The sequence below is a fragment of the Vicia villosa genome, linkage group LG6 (genome assembly GCF_029867415.1).
Source record: "Vicia villosa cultivar HV-30 ecotype Madison, WI linkage group LG6, Vvil1.0, whole genome shotgun sequence".
Taxonomy (NCBI): Eukaryota; Viridiplantae; Streptophyta; class Magnoliopsida; order Fabales; family Fabaceae; genus Vicia; species Vicia villosa.
The window spans coordinates 149,238,967-149,264,033 of NC_081185.1; the positions used below are offsets into that span (position 1 = coordinate 149,238,967).

The following is a 25,067-nucleotide window of genomic DNA, read 5'->3' on the forward strand; positions in this document are numbered from 1 at the left end:
ACCACCACCTAAATCTATATCTATAGGTGGTTTTTCTATGATTTTTTCTTGTTTAATTTTTTTTCTATTTCGCTTAACTTGGCAAACTCTTCCATCTTATCCAAAGAATTATCCGACCAACTTCCAGCTTCTTTTGTGGAATGGGATGTCAATTAAGGGGATGTTCGTGGTATAAGACATCCTGGTTTAAAATAAACTTGAACAACATGTTATGATTTTGAAAGCTACCCATTACACATAATGTATCAGGCTAGATTTTGGGGTAGGCCGTTTAAAAATGGGAAAAATATTTTCGAAAAACCATATCTTGTCAGATCAATACACACTCTATTATATTCACTTGCTTACTATAAATTTTAGGGAAACGCGTCCATCATTCCACTAGTGTTAGGTCGTTAACACAAGGAACGAGAGATGCATGACTTTTTCATTTTTTTCCTGTATAGCGTGGTGTAAGATTCCTTATGCGTCTTCAACTATTTGATAAGGTGTTAGTGGACAAGAGTATGTTTCTCTTCTTTGTTACCCAACAAAGCTGAAACACCATGATAACCACAATTCTCGTCTCCCTAGACATCTACAATTTGGGCAATATATTTGTGTATGAAGATAGTATCTCTTAAATGTATATCATTTTTGGTAAAGGTGGTAACAGTGATAAAGGTGAATAAGGCTGTGGTATTTGAATGAAATTTTTTATTTTGAAATTGGAGAGTCCCGAAAAAATGTATCAACATGTTCGAAATAGGATGGATGTTGCAATCTTATGGATATGCAATCTTTCTCATTTGCTATGATGTAAAGTTTCATGTTATCATCAGCTTTCAAAAATCTCTCTTAAATGACCTCATGTTCTAGATCTGTCAAAGGCCAGATTGACCAAGGCCCAATCCGTCTCAAATCCATTCTAATCTACCTAAAATATAAAAATAGTTAACACGTTAAGACCAAGGTACAATCTCTTATCTCCATTTTCGTTATAATATCCTTGAATCTTGAATTAACTCGGGCGTTGGAATGCTAATCATGCAGGGCTAGCTCGCGCCACCGTAAATGAGATTGAAGACACCGTTCAACATCATCATTTATACAAGTATCTCAATTTCTGGTTCCCATACGGAAAGGTGTCCACGTCAATGGGAATCAACTTATGGTTCCTACAATTTCCACAAAAAGCATGATTGTTTCACAATACCATTGAGCAAAATCGAAGCTCTAAATCTATATTCTTAAGATTTAAGATCCAGATCTCATATTTACCGGTTTGCAACCTCCTTAGGTCATCAAATCAAAAGTGAATCCGCCTCCAATATCTACACTTTCCACAAATTCATGTTCTCTTTCCATCTTCACCATTTGCAACTTTATCAAATCTCATAAAATCGAGAAATGTTCATAAGCAAACACAGAGATTTGTCATAGTCAATTTGATCAACCATAGTCTTCGCTACGATTCTTCGGAATCCAAATCTCCAAATTCCTTGAGAACTCCTCAAGATAGCAAAATGAATAGTCTCAGATCTATATTTAGGGTTATGCTGGAGTCTGGAGGCAATTTCCATGAAGGTTTGGCCAAAGATTCTCAATCCACTTTTCGGCAATGACAACATTCATACTTCTTGTCATTGTCGGGGTGATTACATGGGAGACATCTGAAGATACCACAAGCTCATATATAGTGGCACCAGATACCACAGGTTCATAGTTAATGTCGGGCATCAATCCAACATTGGGGTGCATCTTATATGTACCATAAGATTTCCACTTGATGCACCGGGGTTTCTCAGGCAGATCAAAGAGTAGAGGTCTATCGAGCATACCCGAAGAAAGTTACCCCAGACTCTAGTTGTAAGGCGATCGGTCAATAGCAATCTTCGATTGTTACTCAGCATCCATATTCTAAAGGAAAGACTGGAGGAGCTTATTAAAGAGCATCATCAATGCGCGACCACCATTCCTGGTCCAAGAGAAGCCGACCAGCAGGTCAAATCTACCATAGGCGGACCCCTAGACCTACTTAAGGTAGTTACCCACTTTGTAATAGGAAGGGAACCATGTAGTCTCGACCCCGGTGATCAAAAAGCACCTTGCTGAGGCGATGGAAAGAGCAATTCAACGAGCTCAAATTTTCAACGGTCGGCCTTAAGTTATATCCGCAGAGAAGCCAGACATCAAAATACATATCACTAGGAAAATAAGAGGCGGGACACCTCGGCGCCACGTCCAATCAAAGAAGGCACTTTAAAGCGCGAAGTGCTCTCATTCTGGAACCCCGAGAAAAGAAAAGCTCAAAGACCCGGATACCGTCCATCCACGCTGGAGTCACCATTGAAGGTTATTTATCTTGTTGTTTCATTGTTTATTTGTAACAAATTCAATTTTTTTTCATTATTATATATATATATATATTCTTCCTCTGTTGTGTGCTTATTTGTCTCTTTTTCTACTAGAATGCTCAAGACAAGGGAACAAAGATAAAATACATGAATACGCTTCTAATACAGACTTGACACCTTTCTACGATTCTGGTACGACTTAAGAGTATTTCTTGCCCAGTTGCGTATCTGATACAGAATTAATGCATTTATGCGATTTTGATACTACTTAAGCATATTTTGTGCCCGATTATGTATCTATTACAGACTTAACGTATTTTTGTAATTTTGATTCGGCTTAAGTGCATTGCTCATTTGAATGTGTATCTCATACAGACTTAACGCATTTCTATGATTCTGATATAGCTTAAACACATTTCATGTCTGGTTGTGTAACCAATACAGACTTATTGCTTTTCTAGGATTTTGATATGGCTCAAACGTGTAACTCGTGTGACTCCTGATCTGAGGCACACTAAACGCATTTCTACGTAGTTGGCACACACATCCTCATATCTAACCAACCCAAGGTCGTAGGTGATGGAACTTGGAGACGTTCACCTCGATTCGAGCCGAGCCTCGAGGCAGAGACGGGGTCCCAGCCTTGGCTCAAACATGCAACTCACAAGACTCTTCATCTGAGGCACATTAAATGCATTTCTGCCTAGCTGACGCACCCCCTCCCCCTTTGGATCTAGCTAATCCAAGGGAATAGGTTGTCGAACCTGAAGACGTCCACTTTGATCCGAGCCAAGCCTCGGGGGCAGGGGCAGAGATCCTACCCTTAGTTGGGGAACAATCTTCTGTGGCGTAGAGTAAAATACAAAGTACTATCACATGACATGGACTTAGCCGATCCCAAATCTCACCCCAGGGTACGCAAGCAATTCGCCAAATACGACATATAAATTAGTACACAACTATAGCAAGCGCTAAATATATCGAGCAATTATAGCATCCAAAATTGATAACTAACATCACTCAATACGCTAAAGTCACAGGAAAATTCTATAGGCACATTTGTTATTTCATTATGATCAAATAAATTATATATTTATCATTACTATAAATACAAAATATTTCATCCTTCCTAAGTTATAAATTTTTTTCACCTAAAATTATATTAAACTATAAGTTATTTTAAGATTTCAATAAATTATTAATGTTGACTTTACTATCATATATTTATTATTTTCTTTTCTTTTAATTTTTTAAATAATATTAACATATTTTTAATAAAACATAATTTATCTTAATTTCTCATAAAAAATTAAACACACGTTTTAATTTGCGTAAAACTGAAAAATTAAAGAGATTTAAATTAAAATTAATTTATCTATATATATATATATATATATATATATATATATATATATATATATATATATATATATATATATATATATATATATATATATATATATATATATATATATATATATATGAACAACTTTATCATACTTAGGCTAAAATATAAAAACAACCTTAAAGGATATGCATGAGCAATGCTTTGTTTCTAGATAATTTTCTCTTCTATATAAATGTAATATAACGATAATTATATTTCTTAAAATTTAGAAAATAAAATAGAAAAATAACTTATGATAACAAAACGAAGATTATATTAAAATAGTACTTTGAAAATTATAAAATACAATTTATAAAATATAATTAATCTCATATTAAAATTTAAAATATCAATCATTTATAATATGTCAATTATTATGAGACAAGAAATTATTATTCCATTTGTTTTATTGTATGTTTCTAAGAATGGTCCCTTGTGTGTCATTTTTAATTTCTAACTAATTTTTTCAATTTTAAAACTTATATATATATATATATATATATATATATATATATATATATATATATATATATATATATATATATATATATATATATATATATATATATATATATATATATATATATATATATATATATATATATATATATATATATACACACACACACAAAACATTACATGTTTGAAAGAAAAAAATTTGTTTTTTATTTATCATTTTCTTTAACATGTTTGAAAGAAAAACATTACATCAAAATTAAATATTTAATTTATCTAGAACTATAAATAATAGTAGTACTATAAAAAGAATATGTTCCCTTCCACTGTCATTGTCATTTTATATTGAATAAAAGTTATATTTGTGAATATTAATGAGAAGGGGCCATGAAGTTATATAAATTGAAACATGGGACCAAAGAGTGAGGCTACTTTTGCGGTCATAGATACGTAGGTGAGGTGCCCACACGGCATTCATCTAGCTAGCTAGCCCATTGTCCGCAGATAACTCCAACAAACACAATCTTGCAAAGGCATCTTAATAAATAAAATAAAACAGTACACTGAAAAGGGTAAGGCCATATCTATATATGAATATGTACATATGAATACATGACATCTCAAACAAGAACACTGGTGGAAGCTTAAAATAATTTGAATATGCTAGCATTATTCACACCTTTATCTATGTCACTTATTGTATTAGACATGATATTAGTACACCTAATATAGATCATTGACACATTATTGAAAGAGTCATAAGGTACCTAAAAACAACCATGAACATCATATTACATTATTGTTGTTCTTAAGAAGACAATGATGTTGATTTGAATACTTTGTCAAATGTAATTCCAAAGAAACTAACAGTTACATATTTATAGTATAATTGACGGAACAATCTCTTGAAAATCTAAGAAACAAATTATTTTTATTCAATCTACTATAAAATTTGAGAAATGGTAGCAGTTACAACCGCTAATAATGAAACAAGTTGGTTGAGATTCTTTCTAGTAGAGATTTCCCTATAAAAAAATGGATTTCATCTATGTTGATCAATTGCATTAGTTCATTAGCTATATTACAAAATTGAGAACTATTACTACAGCGGTATGAAATGCCAAATGCGGTGTGAGCACAACATTGTTAGTGAGCTTCTTTCTAAGTACAGTAACTATTATAGTGGATCATGTTAACACCGATGAAAACTTAGTTGATCTTTTGTCGAAATATATTAACTAGAGATAAAGTACACAATACATCCAAAAAATGAGACTATTGTCCTTAAATCAATGATTGCTCATAATGATAACTCGACTTAAAAGATAGGAGATCTCAAAAATTAGGTTTAATGGGTAATAACAAATTTGAGATAACATGAGATGAACATGCTATTAAAAATTAAAAAAGTGTGATTTCTAAAGCAATGAGAAATTGATATAATAGAAACTCTTAATAAGATTTATACTTCATAAGGAACAAAGGAACCTCCAATATTTAGATTCATCCACACTTGGCATTAGGGTACCATGTTTTGTGAAGTAAATTATCGTTTCTTTGAACTTGGTATTGGTGTATTCAGCCTATATGCGCTGTTTGAAAGAGGCGAAAGGAGTGTAATTTTTTAATCTTCCCTATGACATTTTCCCTTTTCTCTAACGTATGTCTTCTTGAAACTTTTCAAGTATGTTCTTCCGAAAAAGGTTATCTTAGAGTTCTTATTCCTAATTTTATCTCCTATCTTCCATAGTGTTGGTTTTTTTTTTTGTGTATTTAAAATATGTTTTTTCTTATCCTAAAAAATCATTTAGGTTTTGGGTTATGTGACTTTTATGTTTTTATGCAAACCACCTTTCTTTTGAAAATATACTTTTATCATGTCGTAGACATCTCGAACATAGATGAATAATTTGTAAAAAAACGCTTGATATAAACATGTACAGGTTCATTCTTGCCTTAAACAATATTCTTTAATATGGATATTGTTTGGGCTATTTTTGAAATATAGTGAATTGTTGGCACAACTCTTTCCAAGAGCTTATAAAGCTATGTTAAAGAATATTACTCTAGGTCGTTGCCCTTTTCTAGAATAAAAGAAAATATTTGACACTTCATTAGACTTTAGGATACTAAGTATTCGAGAGCGAACTCAACATTCTCAATGGATCATTAGTGTCTGAGGTTTGTTGTAAGTTTCCATGTAACAAGTTTCTCGAGCGACCTTAGAATTGGGTAATTTGTGATTCTAATTGTGAAAGTTCCTCGTGAGTAAGTTTCTCCTTCATTTACATTTGCGTACCTTTAGTGACTGTCACGATGGTGATGGGTGTGGTTCTGTGTGATGTACAGGGAACTATGATTTTGATCATGACAAAGAGGTATGTGCTAAATAATCATAAGCATCATCAATCAGTAAAATTAACGGAGTAAATAAAAAAGAGAAGCAGGAAAGTTATGATGTTTGAGGGAAAAAAAATCAAATTCTATGAACAACATCAAAGGACTAAAGTCTCTAAAAGCTCTTTTATGATCATGTGCCTATGTTGTATCTATCTTTTTAGTATCATAAGTTTGTAATAAGTATAATAATCTCTTAAAGTACTAAAGTAATGCACGCACATATACATACTTAGGATCTATTTGGTATGGCACGTTTTAGAGTTTATAGCTTATAGCTTATACCTTATAAGCTCATATGATAATTTAGACATGTTTGATAATTGTCTTTTCAGAATGAGCTTATAGCTTATTTTTCTAGAGCTTATTTTTCGACGCTATTTCAAATAGTGTTTTAGCTTATAGCTTGTAGCTTATCATTTTTTCCTTCCTTTTTTATCCTTATTATTTTAATAAAAAATCCCTTTTATCCTTTATAATTTATTTTAGTTTAAAATTAAATAATTAAGTATTAAATATCTTTAATGTCATTTTACATTTATAAGTTAGTTGAACCGCTAATTTTATCAAACATTTTAATTAGCTTATCAGCTATCAGTCCCAACCATCAACTATAAGCCATAAGCTATTAGCAACCATCTATTAGTCATAAGCTATAAGCTATCAGCTAGCTTATCAGTCAACTGCTATTTTTATCAAACAAACTCTTAAAATATTTTACAGATTTCATTTGTTTTCAAAGTGCTCTTAAAAATAATTATGGCTTAAAGCTAATATATTAGGAAGCATACATAATCAATTAGAAATCAGAAATTTGATCTCTAATCGATTAAAATTTATCTCTCATCGATTACATAACAAAATTTCTATATAATAAATTGGGAAGCATTTTAATCGAGTAGGATACAAACCTAGAAGTTTCTTTCTTTAAAAGTCAGGTCATAATCAATTAGCACCGCAGACTAACCGATTAAAGAGTGGATCCAACCAAAAATTATTTCCTTTTTTGGCCAAATATTTTCCTATATGAAGAGGACTTGTGTTCACTTTTGTACAACAAGAAATCAGATATGTTCACTTTTCTCTCTTACTCACTATATTCTTAAAAATATTTTCATACACTTAAAATTATTTTAGTGATGCGGGAGAAAAATACTAAAATAAGAATTGTGCATGTATAACTGTTGTTTGAATTGGATTGTACTATAATTATAAATCAAGAGTAGAATTTTCCATGTGAATATGACCTATAAATGTAATATGATTAAACGCACCTAATATGGAAAAATCGGTAATATCTCTTCATATTGCTATATATGAAAGAATCATGAATATAATATTAAAAGGACTCATTCTTCTTCGTCTTGCTTCTTAAAATAAATCGTGAAAATTACATGAATTGGACCCTTAGAAATAATTTTATTCTACTAACTCAAGAAAATGCAAAAAGATTGAGATACCAAATGTCATAAACTTAAGTTGTGATACAGACGTGCTTTACATCTCCAACTTAAAATGATGTTTTGATATTTTTCGTTCAAAGCATATGACAGAAAATTTTAAAAAAAAATCCTCTCTTATTTTACTCCTAAGAAAGGAGACCTTGTTTCTTGTGGTGACAACAAAGGTAAAATTATTGGTTCTGATACTATTGGTAAAAGTCTTGATCTTATTTTTTAGCTGTTTTGATTACTGAAAGTTTATAACACAGTTTACTTAGTATTAAGTAAATCGTGTGACAAAAATAGTAGAGTATGATTTAATATTATATATATATATATATATATATATATATATATATATATATATAAGGTCATTAAAACTCAAAAAAAAATCTTTATTAAAATTATAAAAATACCATAACTATAGAAGAATTCATATATGTCACCTTTGATGAAACTAACCTCAATTCTATAGAGGTAAAAAAAAATTACTGGTATTCTAAAGAAAACTCTCTAAAAGAACAAAAATAAAATGAGGATAAAGACTCAGATTAAAATAAAGATACAGATCAGATTGAAAATTAAAATAACGATCAAGTAAAAAAAACAAATAAAGGCAATCATTAAGATCTACCTAAGAAATGGATAACAAGAGATCTTCCAATCTGAAATGTAATAGTGTGTATATATATATATATATATATATATATATATATATATATATATATATATATATATATATATATATATATATATATATATATATATATATATATATATATATATATATATATATATATATATATATATATATATATATATATATATATATATATAAGGGGTAACCACTCGACACTCTCTTGACCAAGTATGTAATTGTATGTCTTGTGTTTTCCAAACTTAAGCGAAAGAATATCAATGACACTCTCATTTATTAACGTTACTCACTTACTATGCGAAAATGTGATGAAAATGACGTTGTTTTAAGAAAGAGTAATGCTATTTAGTAAGAAGGAATTTGAATAAAAAATACAAGAATGTACATGTGTCATTAATTTAGTGAATAATTTTTAATTTATTATAAATTAAAATTCCTTTTTAATAGGGTTCATGGGGTAGTTGTGATAAAATATGGGAGAGATTTATTTTTGTTTTTCTTATTTTTACATTTCTTACAAATAAACATTTTCTTTTAAGAAATAGAAGGCTTGTTATGAGAATATATAATTTAAGAGGAAGACATAAATTTCAATGAGATATGCCGAGATTAGAAACCATAAAAATGCATTTAGATTTTTTATGCATCATAAATTTTCAAAAAAATCAAATGGACCTAAAAAACGTACTTTTAAATGGTTATATCCAAGAGAAAGTGTATGTTGATCTACCTTCTAATTTAATAAATTTTTGGACAAAACTTAGGTACAATTCTTTGTGTGGTTCTTACTATTTTCTAATGAAAATATGATAAGTGTATAATTTCTACTTACACGTATGCGGATTTCTTCTATTTTCACTCACTAAATGATATTTAAATATATTTATCATATTTTCATTGGAAAATAGTAAGAACTACACCTAAAGAATTGTACCTAAGTTTTGTCCTAAACTTTTCTTCTCCTAATCATGCCTTCAAAATAAAATAAAATAAATGATCTTTACATTTTAAAACAAGTCCATCGCGCATGGATTGAATATTTAAGCAAGTTTTTGCTTGAAAGCAATTTCTAAAAAAAAAAAGTTTATACAATATTTTTTATAAAAAAATTGAGCTTGTCATTTTACTTTTACAAATTTACATTGATGATATCATATTCGGAGTTGAGGTCCTCTCTATTTCTCAAAAGAAATGGAGAATATCATTACTAAATAAATAGTTCAGAATTTTAAAACAGTATATCTAATCAACGATTATGATTTCCTTCGATTCTAAATAAATTAAAACGTTTCGATTTAGTTCGAATATATTTTTACAATAATTTAATTCGGTTCAATTCGATTTTCTCCCTAAATCATACCACTAAAGAGTCCTAACAATCATATTAGAACTCCATACAAAAAGCATATGAAAAGAAATTGGTGCTTTGGGTCCGCGAGCTGAGTGGGTAATTGATCTTCATGCGGACAACTGAATTGGTCTTCTAGGTTTATTCTAGAATACACATACACATTAGATAACATCGAAGTAACATTAGATAACATTACACCATTCAATAATATTTCACCGAATATATTTATACAAAATTCTATGGTTGGTTTAAAAGTTTATATTCGCAAAATTTTATAAAAATCTAATAGTATAATTTATTAATATATTATTCAGGCAAGTGATATTCTGGTGAGATTAAAAGAAAATCCAAGAGATTGATTACCCGAAAAAGCCAAACAAAATAATTGAAGATGGTAGCAAGTAGCAAGAAGCAAAGTACTAATACCAGCATGCATTTCGTGGCTCACTTTAAAACCACACGTGCATGAACCTTCCCATTCCTTTTTCCCTCACAATTGCCGAAAGAGTTTTCATCTATCTACTATTTCTAACTTTTCTTTATGTGCGCTTTTCCTTGCCATTTTACGCGTTAATTATCTCGCTAATTACCCTCTAATCTCTACTTAATGAATGATTAAATAGATACAACTCCATTTAATGCTACCACCGAAATGTGCTAGAAACTGTACTATTTGACGGTGATTACGGAGAAGCGCGTGTCGGAGAGCGAGGAGTATGAAAATGAAACAAACAGCGTTAACGTTTGTTTTTCGAGCCAAACCCAAACCCCGTTCACACAGACAAAGACTCAGTCAAAGGTTTCGTATGAGACCAACCGGCTAAACCTTGTCCGTACCTTAAATTAACCTACACTTGTCGGTTAACTTACGTGTCTTGTTCCATTTTCCCACGTTCATTCAACATTACTACATCTTGTTGTACAAGTTTTCATTTCCCTGTTCCCACCCCCTATTCCTATTCCCACACACACACACCTCACTTTCTCATTCTTTCTTCTTCTATAAACCCAAAACCCTCTCTCTCTTTCTCTCTCTAAAATACTATAGATATAGATCAACCAACCCTATCTTATCTATCTAACTATCTTACAATATCTCAGACTCTGATGATGGAGAAAAAGAGTATGAATATGAATACCGATGATTATTCGGTTGGGTCTTTTCCTACCTATTCGCTTACAAACATGTTTGATTTATCTGAAGAAAGGAGTTTCATGGAGTTACTAGGTGTGCAGAACATGAGCAATAGTTACAGTTTGTTTGATTTACCTGCGGATGTAAAGGAATCAATCACTGAAAATGGTGGAAATGGGAAAGAATCATCTTTGAATAGTCAACAACAACAACCTGCTACTCCTAACTCTTCTTCCATTTCTTCTGCGTCCAGTGAAGCACTCAATGATGAACACAACAATAAAACTGTTGACCAAGCCAATCATCATCTCCAAAAACAGTGAGTGAATAGTTTCATTTTCTTCTTCTATTTTAGTTTTGTTTTTAAACATTAGATTTTTTTTGCCTCGTGTTAAGATATTTTGCGATTTTGCGACACTGATTGCGGTTGTTGGTTCTTTAAAACCATTGAGACTTAAGATATTGTTTTTTTGGGTTTGATATTTGGAACATTTGTGGGATCTAATGTTGTTGTTGTTGATGATGTTGTTAAGGTTGAAAGCTAAGAAGACAACGAACCAGAAGAGACAAAGAGAAGCTAGAATCGCGTTCATGACGAAAAGCGAGGTGGATCATTTGGAAGATGGGTACAGATGGAGAAAGTACGGTCAAAAAGCTGTTAAAAACAGCCCTTTTCCGAGGTCGGTGTCCAATAGTAACACTTTAATATTCATATTCTTAATTTCTTCAAAAAATCTTTCTATAATATTCATTCTTAATTTCTTCAAAAACACTTTCTAATTTTGTATCCCTTTTATTATAGGAGTTATTATCGTTGCACTAGTGTTTCATGTAATGTGAAGAAACACGTGGAGAGGTCATTGAATGATCCAACCATTGTAGTAACAACCTATGAAGGGAAACACACGCATCCAAATCCAGTTATGGGTCGTTCTTCAGTTTCTCATGTTGGGTCTCTAATACCACCATCGCTACCAGCTGAATGCATCACCACCAACTTTGGTGGTTCTGAAAACTACATGATGCCGTCTCAATATTATAATCACCACCGTCAACAGGTTCTCTTTAATACGTTGTCGTCTATGGGTTATTCTTCAAAGATTCCTCAAGAGAGATTGGTTTGTAGTAATCCAAAGGTTATGGATCATGGTCTTCTTCAAGATGTAGTTCCTTCAAATATGTTCAAGGAGGAGTAGCTAAATCATTTGTTATGGATCAGTTTTTGTAGCTAGCTAGATATAGGAGACTTAGATGAGAAGTACTCCATTAGTGAAGATCATATATAATATATACCGCTAAACTCATGTTATCTTTTTTTGCACAGATATATATCATCAATATGGATTTTGAATTTTTTATCATTGACAACTCTCACTTGTATGATCAGGCAAAAATAAGTTTCTATTCTTTCTTCTTTCTTAAAATTTTGATTAGGGGTCGCAAAACGGCATATACGTATTAAAATGTAACGAAGTGGGTATAATCGAGAGTGTGCGCATAATTGTTTGGTCTTGTATATTAGTTACTTGGTGTGGAATGGAATGTGCATTCATTTTAAATTGGTGCGGTAGTGAAGGTTGTTAGGTTTAGCTCGTTTAGGTTTTGAAATGGGTGCAATTGGTGTGTAAGGTTTTACTCTTTTTGCTTTGTTATTGTAATCTACGGAAAACGAATTATACGGAAATGATTTATAATTTGAAGGATACGTTGGCGAAAGTTATCTACCAATACCTAACAAAGTAATAAATAGAAAGTGTAGTACTCACCATTAACGATTCACTTTAAGCTCATTGAGTAAATGCATACGATCAAATCCATTAAAGGACTTGATTCATTGGACAGACAGAGAAAAAAGGAGAAAGAGTAAAAGGTGTTGACTAAACTAAAGAATAAATACTACTTAAACACAGCATTTGATTCGTGATTTGGTTCATACCATACAACGCAATAACATATTTTTATAAGGACTTCTTTTAACGAAATTTATTAAGAGTAGTAATAACTGAATATGATTTTTCTTTTACTTGAATACAACGAGATGTTGAGTTAAAAAATGAGATTGAGTTTAAAAAATGAATTTGAGACAATTAAATCTAATTTCGAAAGATCAAGATCTAAACATGAAATCATGCACCTTTTGAAAAATGAGATGTTGAGTTTAAAAAATTAATTGAAGACAAATAAATCTAATTTTGAAAGATCAAGATCTAAACCGAAATCATACCCCTGTTTTAAAGAGCCGTGCAACCACAAACACCTCCCTTTATTTTTTAATTAAAAATAAAAATTTATTTTTTTTAATTTCATTCAATAAATAGATATATTTAAATTAATATTTTTGCATCTTGTTAAGGCTCTGTTTGGTAAGCCATGTTTTCGAGCTTATAGCTTATGTCTTATGTCTTATAAGCTCATATGATAATTTAGACCCGTTTGGTAACGGTCTTTTCATCACGAGCTTATAGCTTATTTTACTAACTTATAGCTTATTTTCCAGACGCTATTTCAAATAGCGTTTTAGCTTATGTCTTATAGCTTTTCATTTTTTCTTCCTTTTTTATCCTTATTATTTTAATTAAAATCCATTGTTAACCCTTATGATTAATTTTAATTTAAAATAAAATAAATATATATTAAATATCTTTTATGTCATTTTACATTTATAAGTTAATTGAACCGTTAATTTTACCAAACACTTCAATTAACTTATAAACTATCAGTCTCAACCATCCGCTATAAGCTATAAGTCATCAGTCATCAGCCATCAGTCATAAGCTATAAGCTATCAGCTAGCTTATCAGTCAACCGCTATTTTTACCAAACAGACCCTAAGTCAACTCAACTCAAGTTACGGAGAAACTGATTTGAATCTGTAACATCCTATTTACCTATTTATTCACCTTTAATAAATAAACTCAAGCTATTAAGTTACTTGACAAAAAAATAAATACATTTTTGCTTATAATAAGAAAATGAAAGAATATTACACTTATTCGTGCATGTATGACTATAGTCAAGTTTCACTCTTCTCACAAAACTAGTTTGAAACATATAACTTGTAGCATGGCTTATAACAGATAGTAAATCAAGTGCCATGGAGTGGATAAATTAACAGATTAAATTTATAGTATTTATTATAATTAAAAGCTTAACCAATTTATAGATATGAAATGACATTAAAAAATATGTTAAGCATATTAAATTTTTTTTAATTTAAAATAACAAAATTCAAATAGAGAGAAAAAAATGATATATTATAAATTATTTGAATTATCTTATAAAAAAACTATAAACTAATAAAAATAATCATAAAGTTGTGAAAAATATAGATGATTACAGAACATGTCCTTTTACTAAAAAATATGAATAAAATATAAGGTATAAAGCTCAAAGAATGGTGTGAACCGTGTGATATTGACCCAAATCAGCCACTGAATGGTGTGATAATTAACCAAATCAGCTACTGAATGATGTGATCTTAAGTCACCATCAATGAACCTTTTCTATGCAGAATGTGATTCAATCAATGCCAATGTTGAATATCGTTTTCCTTGGAAAACTCAAGTCTAAAAATAATTCAATTGTTTCAAAGTTATTAATAGTAGTATTAATATTTTACTACTACAACGAAAGGCAACATGTATTAAATTTTGGTAATCATTTATCACATGACATTACTGGAGCAGAAAACACCATTCAATTTCATTATGACAGTAATTGAGAGCAAAGACTAATTCAAAGTGATCTGCACTTCTTAAATTTGTAGTCCCTACAGTAGCAGTGGAGCCAGATTTCTTATCAAACTCGTTAAGCTTTGAACGACTTCACACGTTTCTTTCACTTATAAGCTACAAGCGATACAAGTACAAGTACAAGATAAAGATATTGACAGCACCCTCTGGCCTACCATTGTGACATATTGACCCCGATTGAAGTTTCAATCTACTTTCTCTTTCCCTCCAAAGCAAAAACTAAGCCCATGTGGACAATTTTCGGTCTAAACATCTAGATTATAATCTATCCCTTTCTTAATAGAACTTACTTCTAAAGATACTATAAAACTATTCTCCAGTTTTGTAACAATTTGAAGACCACTTTCTAATTATAATTATAATTGTTGATAATATGCGACTCCAGTATCACAAGAACAATAAAATCACACCTGTTCAACAACAGGACTTGTTTCTGACTGCATGTGGTCGTTATTTGTTTCCTGCAAAATTACAGGACATCAGAAAAACCGGGTTGAGCAGCAAATGCAGTACCCTACTTTAACTAAAGGGAGGTTATTTGCATGCAATTAGATATTGCAGTACGGCCATGTTTAAGTCTAAACTAGACAGACAGGTATAGATGACTTTTATAATGTTAGGAATAAGAATGGACCTGTTGCCTTTGAGAAACTTCTTGAGAGGAAGATAACGACAACTGCGAGCAAGGAATGCTGTGATCATCTTGGTTGTGTCGCTTCTGTGGTTCCTGCGGGCATGGAATGCTGTGATCATCTTGCTTGTGTTGCTTCTGTGATTCCTGCGGGCAAGGAATGTTGTGATCATCTTGCTTGTGTTGCTTCTGTGATTCCTGCGGGCAAGTAATGCTGTGATCATCTTGCTTGTGTTGCTTCTGTGATTCCTGCAGGCAAGGAATGCTGTGATCATCTTGCTTGTGTTGTTTCTGTGATTCCTGCGGGCATGGAATGCTGTGATCATCTTGCTTGTGTTGCTTCTGTGATTCCTGCGGGCAAGGAATGATGTGATTATCTTGCTTGTGTTGCTTCTGTGATTCCTGCAGGCAAGGAATGCTGTGTCCATCTTGCTTGTGTTGCTTCTGTGATTCCTGCGGGCAAGGAGTGCTGTGATCATCTTGCTTGTGTTGTTTCAGTGATTCCTTGTCATATTCCTCTGGCTTATCCCACTGCATCAACAGTAAGCATTAAACAAAGTAATAGAAACCCAAAAGCAGTTTGTGTAAATAAGATCAAAGGTTTCAAACATTACTCGGCTTTCGTAAGTGACACAATTGTAGTAGTACTTGTTACCATCTGGGCAGTAATGTTCACTCCAGTCACACTCTGGAAACTCTTCATCTTTGGGATTAGTTAACAGATCAGGCGAGGTACTGACAGCAACTAAATTGTTATGCTCAGTCTGAGTAGGCAGCTGGGAAGAACAATAAATGAGAAAATTATTGCAGTCTGCTAAATAAAGATTCCTAACCAGTATCTTATCATATTGAATGATCCATCTATAGTTTATAAATCTAAATGAATGACATGCTCAACAGTTTAAATTACTTACAACAGTAACTCTCCAATACCACTCCTCAATCATAACACCTCGTTATTACCATTTTAATAAAAAAGCCGAGACGTATTCAGAATCATCATAGTAGAAACATTTGTTAAGGCTAAGATTCAGAAGGTTTAAAGAGAATAAGAAATATGATAAGGAGATTTGAGGATATTATTACTAACAACAAACTTGTACCCAAGATTACACTAAATAGTAATACAACTTCACCTACATTAGTCCAACTGTTCAAGATCAAAAATTTACTTACGTCACAACCCCAACCAAAACATCCCTGAAACATCAAACACTGTATTATTACCTGTTTAGCCACTAACCTGAGAACTTAGCTGCTGCTTTATATTTTGGACCGGCAAATCTGCTGGATGAAATTGTCTCTGCACCTTGGTAATAAATGGTTGAGAAGGCAGGTTGGGAGGATGAATTGGCCGCAAAGGCATTGAAGCCAATTGTGAATTTACATGTTGGGGAAGAAATGGTTGCTGTACAACAGTAGCCCCAGGTTCCCAGTTAGGCATATGAGCATTAACTTGCTGGTGTGGAAGTCTGGAATGATGTGGAGCAATATGCGCAACAGTCCCTCCAGTATTAGAATCACAAAAATTTGGTAGTGGCCTGTGACAAGCCATTAAAAAGAAACATATTCAGCATGTGGCATGTCTATTGCAATCTGTAAAGGAAGTCTGGAGTGGAAGAAGATGAAGAAGCAAAACAAACCAAACTGCTGGTTCTTGAGAAATGGGACCGTAATTTGCATTCGCAGGTAAGTAGTTGCCCCTAAAGAGATGCATACATATAGAACATGAATTATAATTACTAAAACTATCTCCAATAGCAATGAACTTTTAACAAGTATTCTTGTGTTTGGAGAACCAGAAGGGAAAGCCAGTTAATGGCTGAGTGATATGATGGATTAAATTTTGGTAAAGGAAATGCTCAAGAAAAGGATTTATTTTTTATAAATATGGCAGATTAATTAAAGAAATAACGCTTTTATATGGTAGAGAAATATTAAATAATAACAAGTTTAAAACAATATAAAATGTAAAAAAAATACATTAAAATGACCATCATTTCATTACCTACAAATTATAAATTTTATTTAATATAATCTTAATTTGGTACGTGAATAAGACTATTTTCATATTCTAATGTATGATGAATCGTTTCTTCAATAAAACCCGCACCCAAATTAGTTCTTTCAAAGAATTTTTTTTTAAATATTGAGTTAATTATGCTGCACTGTCACGGCCAAGTAAATATAGTTGTTTGATCAAAAACCACCAACCCCCCTCCTCCTCTCAATCAAATCAAATATAGATTAAGAATCAACGAAATTGCCTACACCACTGTTTACTTGTATTGCATTAATGCATTAATGACGATAACTGTAATATACAGAGTTGTATGAATAAGAGGTCAGAAAGCAAGACCTTGATTCTCCCATCTTAGGTTTCTTAGGATCCGCAAAACGAACATTTAACGGTTGATCACAACCCTGCATTATTAGGACTACAATTTTAGCAAGCATTCAACAGAGGACAGAGTTATATGGTATCAATTAATAATTAGCCCTACTCTCATTGTGAATGTTCTATTTAACCCTTTGATTGCTGCCAACGCCGTCTCTCTATTAGAAAATGTGACAAAACCATATCCTTGAAAATCAAGAAATGTATAAAAGTTAGGTAAAAGCAAAAAATCATTGAATAAAAAATGGATGAAATAAACTATACATGACTTAGCGCTAAAAGAAACCATAGCAAAAATTCAAACAGTCCATCATGGATTGAGCAAGATCCTCTCTCTTTATGCATGTCTGCTCCAAAACATTTAGTAATTTTGTTTGTTAGACTATCTGAAAATAACTCCTGACAGTCTGATTTGTTTCCTTGTTGAGGATTAGGAGTCTAGTATTATTATAACTATCAATAAATAATTAAGGACCAGAGCTTTGTCTTCTGAACAAAAACATATAAACTATCATTCATATAAATATCAATATAATTTTACTGTTCTCCATGATTATTTTCAACCCTATATACCTAAAAGACTAACCCTATAACTTCGACAATACTTGTACTTTTTTCTTTAAAAGGTGACTCTTGGCAAAACTTAGTTAAGTGAGATCAGACATGGTTCTTCATCTCAATCAATTTTTTCCTTCTACCTCTCCACTAGGTTTTTAATTTTAAGTCTGCAACTCCTAACCATATGGTATAAATGACAGGTAAGACATAGAAGACAAAATCAAGCTCAAGTCCATTCTTCAAATCCACAGAAGTAATATGTAAACATTACATGGAAAGATAAAGAACCAACCACGATTCCGCACGACATAGACATCTTCTATATGCCCGTAGGGGGAAAATATCTGCAGAGAATATGCATACAAAATCAAACACAGTGTGAAAGCTAAGAGATCACAGACAACCTTGCAGACTCAAAAAGATATTCCATAATATACCATATCAAATGTAAATAAATGACTACGTTATAGAAAATAAACAAAGCATATCAACCTACTGAACTGAATTAGGCAGCAAAAGGTTACAGATGTCAAAATGTTGGTAACAAGACCTTTTTTCTAGTTTTTCTACTTGGAAACATCACAAGTGTTCACATAATAGCCAATATATCTGTATCTAATATCTATTTCAAACTTAACATTAACTAATAGGAGACACTTGGGCAGCAATTATAAATTATAATCCAGCCAACCTAGAATAAATTTCTACAACCAGCATGTATAATCATTGGCATGAAAAATGCACTAGTAATTTGTTGTTTAGGGTAACAGTCACACATACTTCTTCAATGTCCTGTGTTGAAGCCTCTTTGTTTATGTTACCAACATAAATTTTATCCACCGCTGAAATTATAGGAACACAACCAAAAATAAAATATAGGGTCAGTGGAAAAACAATGGCATAAAGAATAAATTATCAGATTAGAACTAGACAAACATATATTAAATAGGAGAAGTTTGCCTTCCGGAGGGTCTTTACATGCATATACATTGGAATCAGTCTATTCTATGACTTTGTCAACATAAATATGAACATAAAGGAGTGAACTTTCAAAAATATAAAATTAGGCTTAATATTTACAAGTCAAAAAGAAAGGTTTTGACGAACTATCACGATGAAATCAATCCCAATTCCAAATCATTGGGACATGACAACACCAGTAAAATAGCAGCATAAAATCACTTTTTACAGATCCAAAAAGAAAAGGTATAATGCAAACAGTAAACTTAAAAATAAAAGAGATTAGGCAGAATAACAAAATTGTGATTCTAATAATCATCATAGGGAACATATGGAGTCCAGGATGCATATCAAGTCCATAATAGATACGGAGTCCTAAAGTTGGTTAACATCTATTTTCATGAGGTACATATGAAGTCTATTACACTACCAAATATCTAGTCGTTGATTTTTTCAATTAAAAATTTGAAAGAGGGTATGCATAGAGATATATTTCATAAAATAACCAAACTGGATATAGAAAATTGTTTCAGTTAATCAGCTAAGTGGATCCAGGCTTAGCCAAAGTAATAATGTATTTAAATAACTGGTTCAAAAGGATTTAAAGAAGTTAAATTAATTACCAAAACGTTCACGTTTACGATCAGCAAATCTGACAACAACAGGAAGTGCTTCCTAGGAAATGTAAATGTGTCAAAAACACAAAGATGTGTTTAAATTAATCAGATGATTATCAGGAAGGAACGGCTTAAGTCACCAATCATATATGAAACTGTTCTTACTCCAGGAAATGTATACTGATTGCTTAAACCCTTAATAGCCATTTCAGCTTCATTAATTGTTGAATATTTCACCAAACAACTTCCTGTGAAAGTTAAACAAAATTAGATTAATTTTTATACTTGAATATATACAACATATGTTCATGTGAGCATCAAGTGAAACTCATTACTCCTCGCAACCCATGACAAGCCAAATTGCAGTAACAGATGGTGACATAAACAAATGAAGTAACAGTTGATAACTCAATATAGATACCTTGTCGAGCTCCAGTTGCCTTATCCCATAAAAGAACAACCTCAACAATAGTTCCATATACTTCGAACACAAGTCGGATCTGATTATAAATTAAAACGTACGAAATGAAATAGGAAAGAGGAGCAAGATCTACAATAAAAAATGAAAGAGAAGAGAATAAACAAATATGGTGTTTACTGTTTATCATTTTACTAAAAAGATGATTCAAATTCAATGTCAAAAGATGAATGAACAAATTAATACAAAACCATCACTCTTGGTGAGAGAGAAAAGGAAAGTATAAGTGATTTTAAGTTTGAACTTCAAAATAAATCATTTTCAACAATACACCCCATGAAAGGCCCTCAAAAATCTTCTATAGGCAGAGACAGGATATGTCTTAACAGTTGAAATCATAATACCATACATTATTATGTAAGGAGGATCACAATGACAATTACAGTACATTTGGTGTAAACACGTATTTTTGCGGAATAAGAATGGGAATATCGTTTGAGTGGAACGACAATTTCTACTTGGGTGTTTGGTTATTCAGAGAATAGACTTGCATTAATTTTGTTTCAAATTACAATCAAGTGTGGTACACAGAACAGATCATAAATGTACAAAATGAAGATAAAGAAGGTCATAAACGACAACAACAAAAACAACAAACAAGCCTTAACCCCTTCTTTGCAGCACAAAATCAAGGCCTAATAGAATTGAACTCACATGTGTATTTTAAGCACTGTTCTAAACCAAAAAGGACTCGTCAAGTTAGGACCATAATGATTATACACTTTCCCATGTATCTATCTATCATATAGATATACTACATCAATAACCATTACACTAGAAAGGTATGATACCGCTATAACCGTTAATTGACTACTCTGTAAACTAAATAGTGTATCGCGAAACAATAACAATTAGTTCAAATATCACTACTCTGCAGTGTGCTATGGTGATATAGCACATGAGTAACCACTATTAGACAACATTGACAAGCATACATACATAAAAACTATATAGGCAGAATTTGAAATGAGTAGAATAGGAGTTAGAGAAAAGGTGAATTACATCATCCTCAGATAACGTTCTAGGAACTGGTGTAACGTAAAGTTTAACATGACCATGAATATCAACATGATCTGCAACAAGAAAGAAACTGTGAGACGAATAACGCAAGCACGCACGCAACACTAAAAAATCATCAGAACGAAAAAAGTGAGAAATTGAATAAAGGATAGTAGTAGTGTTACCGTACCTTGAGAAGCTCCCCAAGGTCGTTTGCGAGGAGGAGGAGGACGAGGAATGGAGAAGTTAGGATTCGGATTCGGAGCGGTAGCGTGATTGGGGAAAGTGTTATGGTGAAATTGAGAGTTAGTTGAATCTCCAATGAAATTCATGGTTTGCTCCGGTGGTGGTTCGTTCTGAATCTCCAGCATCGTTGACTGAGTAAAGAGTGTTGAACACCGCACAGTTACGACTGACCTAGAAGTGTATAGTAGAAGAAGAAGTGAAGTAGAGACGTTTTTGCGTTTGCCCTTTTCCGTTTTGTGATTTGCCGCTACGCTAATATGGAGAAGAAGCTGGTTTACTCTCTACTTCTTTACTGTGTTACTGTTACTCAATATTTGAGTTAAAAACAAATTTTACTAGAGTTAGAGAAAAAAAATTGAAATAAACAACTTTTTAAAAAATATATATTAAAAAAAGTAACTTTTCAAATTATGTCTCACCATTTAGCATTGATAATGTATTTGTGGTGAAGAGGATATTGTTGATTGTTTACAAGTGTGTAATTAGATGTTTGATTGTGTGATGAAGTTCTTTAGTTTAATTAGAAGAAAAGAAAGTTGCTTCTATAACACAGAATTATGGGAACAATGTAACACCTAAAAATGTGAGTCCTTATGAAGTTTTGATGTTTTGATGAATGATATGTGATGTTTTGGTGATTTATGTGATGTCCATGTCTATTACGAGGATTATTGGAAATTAGGTGTATTTTAGAATAATTAGTTGGGATTATTTTAACTAGTATAATATAATATAATAATATTGAGGTAATGGATGATAAGGGCAAGATGGTCAATTTAAAAGGATTAAGTGAAACAAAAGAGAATTGAAATTGTAGAACGCGAAGAGAATTCGATAGCAAGCTCTAAATTAAGGTAAGGGGAGTTTATCCTAATTATTATATTTGGCCTAAGTGTTGGATAATTGTATGATTGGTTTTGGGGTTCTTGGGTTATGATGAATTGAATACGGCGAAATGTCTTTTGAATTTAAAATCAATCAACAAAATTTTATGGTTATTTTTACCACGAACTACGAGGCTCTGACTTCTTCATTGCACGTTGAGGATACGTAGGCACGAGGCTCTTGAAGTCTTGATAAGCACAAAAATAATAAAATTCTTCTTTTCTCACCTCCCCAATCTTTGCAAACAACCTGGTTTTATCATAACACGGATTTTCAAGAGGTTCCTATTAAGTACCATAGATGGAGGGGTGCTCATACCTTCCCCTTGCATAACTAACCCCTGTATTCGGATCTCTCTTTTGTTTTACTTTCGCGTTGGGTTTTATCGATATTTTTTCTTTCGAGTTAAGTTAATCAATAACTTAATCTCAATTCTCCCCATTGCGACATCTGGCGACTCTGCTAGCGAAACTTCTCATCCTAAGCGGGTTAAGCCTAACTTGTTTACATGTGTTTATGGTATTGCTCTTTGTTGGCTGTTTTTTCTGTCTGTTCGTGAATGCTTGGTGATCTTTGTGTGGTGAGATAAGTCCTCTACCCGGACTTGAGTGCACTTAAGATAGGATGGTGGTATAGTCATGTTGACCTTATGGGTGTAGGCCTCGTTGGGTTGGTATGAGAACCCTGCTCGATGAGTCCCTTTTGAATGTACAAATGTCTTGCGGGTAATCGTAATGGCATTGTTGCTTTCGACCTGGAAGCCCATGATTCTAAGAGACCTTGAGAACACTTTAACCCCTCTTGGCCTTTTAGGATGTAGTTGTGGTGACCTTCCAGGAGTAGGCTTGGTCTGTTTGATACACGATATTACACTCAAATGAGATTGTTAACACACATTTTGAGAGTTAATACATCCTTAGTGAGTAATTAGTTTAATGTTATTTTGTCTTAGATGCATTTAATTTTCATGTTTATTTGTTGTTTTAGTTTAGTTAGTGTGGAGCACGTTAGGTGCTCCCTTTTGTTGATGTAAAAGAGAAAGGAAGGAAGTCAAATCCAAGAAGTGTGTAGTAAGGAAGGAAGTCAAATTCGTAAGGGATTAAAGTGCAGGTTGATGTAAAAGAGAAGAAATAGTCATCATGGAGGGAAAAATGTATTGGGCACTAAAAATGAGAAAGGAAAATATTCAAAACTCAAAGTGGGAGCAAGCAGCACTACAAGACAAAAATCTACAAAAAAATGCACTGCTGCGCCGCCTGCTATGACAGTCTGCTCAATTCACCTTGTTCCCCCACTACTACCGGCTAGTATTGAAGCTTTCTTTGTCCTTACTAAGAAGACGTCTAGGATCCTTTGGGTTGGGTGATTCTTGATCCGAGGCCTAAGATCCAAGACACAATAGAAACCCTAATCTTCTTGGTCTATAAAAGGAGACTGAATAATCATTTGAAGAGTCCACCATTTTGTTAGTGAAAAAGTTATAATTCCTGAAGTGTATTGCGGAAGTGTGCTGAAGTTTCTTTCCCCATTCCTTTTTGTGTTTGTTGATGAACACTGGCGCGATTGAAGTAATTTCTTGAAGACTTAGCCGTCTCAAGTTCTACTTCAAGTCTCTCTTAGGTTATTATCTTTTGTGCAATTTATTGTTCTAAGATGTTTCTTCTGAGAACCTTGTTCATTGTTTGTACTTAGCTCCCTATGAGCTAAACTCCTTTTAGTTGAGTTATGAGAAGTTAATATATAAAGTGTGTTTATGTTAAATGTGTGTGACTAGTGCATGCCTTACCATGTGTTATAATTCTAATATTTGTTTCTTTGACTGATCACCTTGGAAATATTTACAAGCTTGTTGTTGTGAGAGATCCAACAACAAGTGAATTTCATGAGTAAAAATAATTGAAAGAGTAGGATAGATATATTCACTTGAATTAGTTGCTTAGACATAAGTAACTACAATCATTAAGGAACTCAGAACTTTTTATAGATGTATTCTAGGGTTACAAGTGGAGCTTAAAGATCTGTTTCCCTTATCCTTTTATATATGCTACTGATTGTTGTAGAGATACATGTTTAGATCTTTCTGACCTTGCATGTCACAACTTCACACTTCATCAACACATGAACACACTAACATATATATACGGATCATACCTTAACTATACTTCTATTATTACTTCTACAACACTTTGTCTTTTACTGCATTTCTATTATAATATAAGAAAGTTGGACTCAATTCCAACAATCATTATTATTTCTATTTACCTATGCTTAAAATGGAAAATAGAATTAATACAAAAGTCATGTCTGCGTAGTAGCACTCCCTGTGGGTAAGATACTCTTATATTTATTACTTATTGCAATCAAAACATGTATACTTGCAT

General features: G+C 32.2%; 2 protein-coding genes across 3 annotated transcripts; one reads left to right on the top strand and one right to left on the bottom strand.

Moving 5' to 3' along the window:
* Positions 1-10,649: 10,649 nt before the first annotated feature.
* Positions 10,650-12,865, top strand: LOC131612727 (WRKY transcription factor 23-like). Its single transcript, XM_058884483.1, has 3 exons — positions 10,650-11,481; positions 11,696-11,842; positions 11,965-12,865. The coding sequence occupies exons 1-3, from the start codon at positions 11,135-11,137 to the stop codon at positions 12,356-12,358; spliced, it is 888 nt and encodes a 295-aa protein (XP_058740466.1). The 5' UTR covers positions 10,650-11,134; the 3' UTR covers positions 12,359-12,865.
* A 2,080-nt stretch (positions 12,866-14,945) lies between these two features.
* LOC131610448 (flowering time control protein FCA) lies at positions 14,946-22,105 on the bottom strand. Of its 2 annotated transcripts, XM_058882400.1 has the most exons (14): positions 21,746-22,104; positions 21,559-21,629; positions 20,500-20,578; positions 20,244-20,326; positions 20,085-20,136; positions 19,282-19,343; positions 18,794-18,845; positions 18,050-18,129; positions 17,905-17,969; positions 17,189-17,248; positions 16,789-17,086; positions 16,160-16,321; positions 15,549-16,076; positions 14,946-15,375 (listed from the first exon to the last, which is right to left on the bottom strand). In XM_058882400.1, exons 1-14 carry the CDS (start codon positions 21,924-21,926, stop codon positions 15,319-15,321), a joined length of 1,830 nt encoding a protein of 609 aa, XP_058738383.1. In that variant the 5' UTR covers positions 21,927-22,104; the 3' UTR covers positions 14,946-15,318. The 2 variants fall into 2 exon arrangements, with proteins under 2 accessions (XP_058738383.1, XP_058738384.1); XM_058882401.1 differs by lacking the exon at positions 17,189-17,248 and having other exon boundaries at positions 21,746-22,105.
* Positions 22,106-25,067: the final 2,962 nt, after the last annotated feature.